The sequence below is a fragment of the Micropterus dolomieu genome, linkage group LG09 (genome assembly GCF_021292245.1).
Source record: "Micropterus dolomieu isolate WLL.071019.BEF.003 ecotype Adirondacks linkage group LG09, ASM2129224v1, whole genome shotgun sequence".
NCBI classification, from domain to species: Eukaryota; Metazoa; Chordata; class Actinopteri; order Centrarchiformes; family Centrarchidae; genus Micropterus; species Micropterus dolomieu.
In genome coordinates, this window is record NC_060158.1 from 3,105,983 (window position 1) to 3,111,322 (window position 5,340).

At 43.6% G+C, this 5,340-nt stretch overlaps 1 protein-coding gene across 1 annotated transcript in view; it reads left to right on the plus strand.

Moving 5' to 3' along the window:
* The first annotated feature begins 3,425 nt into the window (after positions 1 to 3,425).
* The window catches only part of LOC123976595 (saxitoxin and tetrodotoxin-binding protein 1-like), an 8,357-nt gene continuing 6,442 nt past the window's right edge, over positions 3,426 to 5,340 (plus strand). The window contains exons 1-2 of the mRNA XM_046058900.1: positions 3,426 to 3,560; positions 3,912 to 4,057. Coding sequence (XP_045914856.1) covers positions 3,432 to 3,560; positions 3,912 to 4,057 — 275 coding nt within the window. The 5' untranslated portion in view covers positions 3,426 to 3,431. The remainder of the gene's footprint in view (positions 3,561 to 3,911; positions 4,058 to 5,340) is intronic.

The window sequence follows — 5,340 nt, forward strand, 5'->3', positions numbered from 1 at the left end:
GTGTGTAAATCATCCAAAAATGGCCATAAAATTCAAAATGGCCGACTTCCTGTTGACTTTAGGCTATGGGTTCTTGAGGCTTTTTTGTGCGTCTTGATACGATACATGTCCCCAGAAAATTTCGTACATGTAGGTTGAACGTGAACGAGGGGCTAATCATTTCCAATTTTCAAGGTGGCGCTAGCGAGTCATTTTGCCACGCCCATGTGCGAAACTTGTGGAATACGAAATTTTTCACCGGTTCTGACATGTTTGCAAATTTTGGTGAGTTTTCGAGTATGTTTAGGCCATGTCATTTGGGCCTACTTTGCAGAAAAAAAAAAAAAAAAAAAAAAAAAAATATAATCCGAGCAGATTCAATAGGGACCTCGCACGGTCGTGCTCGGGCCCTAAATATATATAATCCGAGCAGATTCAATAGGGACCTCGCACGGTCGTGCTCGGGCCCTAAATAGTGCAGTGATCAGAGTGCAACGGATGCAGGAGTATGTACATGTCGGAGGTGCGTGTGATATACAGGTACATATACATGCATACATGTACACATGTACACAGTGCAATGAAGCAGAGTACAAAGGAAATATTTTGTGCAGGAGTTATGACTTGAGGTAGGTGGATTTGGTATACAGTATCTACAATATAACAGTATGAACAGCTCTGAATTAGAGAATGGTGAATAAGTAAATAATAAATGTTAGCCAGTAAACAGGTGGCTGATTAGAGACAGAGTTACTGGATTATTGCACAAGAATTGTTCCTGACACTGTGAGTCAGAAATCACCTGTTCATCAGAGTGATGGCTTGTGGGAAGAAACTGTTTGAGTCTGTTGGTTTTGGCGTACAGTGCTCTGTAGCGCCTACCAGAGGGGAGGAGCTGGAACAGGTTGTGTCCGGGGTGAGATGGATCTGCAGTGATGTTTCCTGACTCTGGAAATGTATAAGTCCTGAATGGAGGGCAGGTTGGCACCGATGATCTTTTCTGCAGTCCTAACTGTCCGTTGTAGTCTGCTCCTGTCCTTTTTGGTGGCAGATCCAAACCAGACAGTGATGGAGGTGCAGAGGATGGACTGGATGATGGCTGTGTAGAACTCAGCTGCTGGGCTCCTAACTAGGACAAGAAAATATGATCATATCACCCTGTTTTAGCATCATTGCACTGGCTCCCTGTTTGTTTTTGAATTGATTTTAAGATTTTACTCATTACTTTTAAGGCTATTCATGGCTTGGCTCCTGATTATATTTTAGATATTTTAACTCCTTATGAGCCCTCCCGTGGTCTAAGATCTTCTGGCAAGGGCCTCTTGTCTGTTCCTGGAGCCAGACTAAGAACAAAAGGTGACCGAGCATTTGCTGTCAGGGCCCCCAGGCTCTGGAACGACTTGCCTGAGGAAATTAGGCTGGCTGGGTCGGCTTCTTCTTTCAAATCTCTCTTACTTTTACTGGAAAGCATATCCAGATTTTATCTGAGCTGCCACTCGTTTTACTATTCCTGCCATACCGTTCTTATCACTTTGTTTGCTTGTCTTATCTTCCTTACCTCCTACTGAACATATTTGTTATACTCTATTGTGATCCTTGTTCTTATATTCTGTATTTTATCCCCCTGTATCTTTTACCCACGTGGTTATTTGTTTTTGTATTTTATGTGTGATTTGTTGAGAAGCACTTTGTACTTTGTTTGATAAGTGCTATATAAATAAAGCTTATTATTATTATTATTATATTATTATTTTGTTTTTGCCCCCATTCATCACAAGCTGAACTCAAAGATCTAAGACTTTCTCTATGTACACAAAAGGCCTATTTCTCTCAAATATTGTTCACAAATCTGTCAAAATCTGTGTTAGTGAGCACTTCTCCTTTGCCGAGATAATCCATCCACCTCACAGGTGTGGCATATCAAGATGCTGATCAGACAGCATGGGTACTGCACAGGTGTGCATTAGGCTGACCACAATAAAAGACCTTAGGCTGACCACAATAAAAGACCTTAGGCTGACCACAATAAAAGGCCTTAGGCTGGCCACAATAAAAGGCCACTCCAAAATGTGCAGTTTCATCACACAGCACAATGCCATAGATGTAGCAAGTTTTGAGGGAGCGTGCAGTTGGCATGCTGACTGCAGGAATGTCCACCAGAGCTGTTGCCCGTGAATCGAATGTTCATTTCTCTACCCTAAGCCGTCTCCAAAGGCGTTTCAGAGAATTTGGCGGTTAATCCAACCGGACTCACATCTGCAGATCATGTGTAACCACACCAGCCCAGGACCTCCACATCCAGCATCTTAACCTCCAAGATGGTCTGAGACCAGCCACCCGGACAGCTGCTGCAACAATCGGTTTGCATAACCAAAGAATTTCTGCACAAACTGTCAGGAACCGTCTCAGGGAAGCTCATCTGCATGCTCGTCGTCCTCATCGGGGTCTCGACCTGACTGCTACTTCGCACAGCCATTGAAGAGGAGTGGACCAACAACCTGATCAACGCTATGTGAAGGAGATGTGTTGCATTGCGTGAGGCAAATGGTGGTCACACCAGAAACTGACTGGTTTCCGGACCCCCCAATACAGTGAAACTGCACATTTTCGAGAGGCCTTTTATTGTGGCCTATGCGGTCTGATCAGCATCTTGATATGCCACATCTTTGAGTGTGAGTGTTCACACTGTGAATAGTTTGGCTCCTCCAGTCTCTCTCTGTTTGCTCCCAGCTGCTGCCTAGAGGTCTTTAGGGGTCACACATCTGAAACAGACCCACAGAAAACCTGAACTCAACGTGCATGATTCATTTTGATGCATCTAAAATGCTGTCGACATAAAGAGACCCAAACAGCTGCAGTGATGATCTGTCAATCAACAAGCATGTCTGTGCTTTAATAAAAGTAATCATGCTGTGTAGGAAAGCAGGAGATGTGTATGTATGGAAATAATCTGGAACATAAAGACCTGTATACTCTGTCAGGTGGGAGTATCTTCAGTTACTCAGAGCTTCACAATGTCCATACATACATACTGTATATACACTGAACAAAATTATAAAGGCAACTGGTCATAACGTTTTAAAATGGGTTCTAACAGACACAGGAAGCTGATGCAAACATGCTGAACTGAGTGTGATGCTGGTCTCTTTGACTGGTTTTGGTCTTTGACTCTGGCTGCTGCACTTTGTACGAGCTGAAACATGGATTCATGGACTGCAGTGATCCCGTCTTCTCTGAACCTTCTTACACAAAAATACATGAAACTGAAAACAAACAGACCTGGAAGGGAAACAAAGGGTCAATCCGAGCTCGATAACACACTGAGCACACACACTTTGGACTGATTACGGGCAGGCCGGGGGCCGGCCGGGGGCCGACTGGGGGCCATTATAAAACAACCTGCTTCCCTTCTCTTGATCTTCTGTCCTGTTTGGTTTTTGTTTCAGAGCAGGATGATTTTTGTGAAGCGAGCGGTGCTGCTGCTGCTGGTGGTGGTGGCGGCGATCGGCACCAACGCACAGCCGGGCCCTGAAGACTGTGATGGGCTGAGCAAAAGGCTGCCAACTAAAGACCTGCACAAGGTGAGTCTGGTTCTGGTCAGCTTGGTGCCTGAGACCAGACATTCATCACTCCTGGGGGGACTGACTTTTTCACAGCCAAATACTTGAGTTCGTTTCATTTGACATTATTGACCCTCTACTCTTAGCTGTGTCAGCCAGGACTGTTAGGGGGTTTGTTTACATGCTCCCTAGTGTGAGTCTGATCCTGGTTATAATCAATATGGAACATAAGAACCTGGTTGTTCATATACCCAAGGATTCTGTCCTATACAGTTGTGATCATTTCTGTACTGAGCTTTATTTTATTTCAGACAGACATGTCCTCAGTGGTAGCTTTGGCTTTAGCTCTGACTCCGACCTCTCCTCCTGCAGGTTTTCGGGGACTGGGTCCTGGTCTGGTCCGTCTCTGATAGTCAGCACGGCTGGGACCTCCTGGAGAACCTCTCCAGCTCCCATGTCAAGCTTCAACTCCTCCCTGACAACAAAACCATCATGGCCAACGAGAGGAACATGTTCCCGTGAGTGCTTTCATAAGAAATGATTTAAATAGTGGTTTAAATCAGTCAGCTGCTGGCAGTGGATTCATACTTAGCGTACAGATGTGAAAGTGGTTTCTTGGAAGAAGTGGCCTCAGATAATGACATGAGATATGATCTTCAGAGATGTTGGGTTCAAGGGCGTCACTTTGTGTTGAAAAGTGGTTGGGACCTAAGGGCTCAGATTAGGGGCATGATGATACACTTGTGTCAAGACCTGACGATGCTCAAAACTACTTAGAAGAAAAATGAAATGTTTGGGTCTGTGGGTCCTCCCCTGTAAGATTTTGAGCATTAAACACTTCATTTCTGCACCATTTCATTTATAAAAAGAGAAACAAAAAATTCAGCGGGCAGGTGAACATTCATAAATAAAAAAATATAACAGAATATAATGCAGTTATCAGCAGCCTGTTACTTTTTTGAACTATGCACATTTGTTTCTTCTATATTTAAATTGCATGTTTTAATAGCATTTTAATTTATTAGTTAACATTTCTTGGTGCAATTTTTCAGAACGTTTTTAACAAATGCTTTCAGAAAGTGATGGGGACAAAATCAGCCATTTCAAAATGTGGTGGGGACATGTCCCCAGCGTCCCCAGTGAAAATGACACCTGTGGTTGGGCTCAATATTACTCTTGTTTGTCTTCGGTTAGTTGAAAACAGGAGTTCATATATACAGGATCTCACATAAATGAGTCCACCCCTCACATTTCTGTAAATATCTGATGATATCTTTTCATGTTTCAACACTTTGCTCCAGTGTAAAGTAGTGAGCGAGCAGCTTGTATAACAGTATAAAGTAGTGAGCGTGCAGCTTGTAGAACAGTGTAAAGTAGTGAGCGTGCAGCTTGTAGAACAGTGTAAAGTAGTGAGCGTGCAGCTTGTAGAACAGTGTAAAGTAGTGAGCGTACAGCTTGTATAAAAGTGTAAAGTAGTGAGCGTGCAGCTTGTATAACGGTGTAAAGTAGTGAGCGTGCAGCTTGTATAACAGTGTAAAGTAGTGAGCGTGCAGCTTGTAGAACAGTGTAAAGTAGTGAGCGTGCAGCTTGTATAACAGTGTAAAGTAGTGAGCGTGCAGCTTGTATAACGGTGTAAAGTAGTGAGCGTGCAGCTTGTATAACAGTGTAAAGTAGTGAGCGTGCAGCTTGTATAACAGTGTAAAGTAGTGAGCGTGCAGCTTGTATAACGGTGTAAAGTAGTGAGCGTGCAGCTTGTATAACGGTGTAAAGTAGTGAGCGTGCAGCTTGTATAACGGTGTAA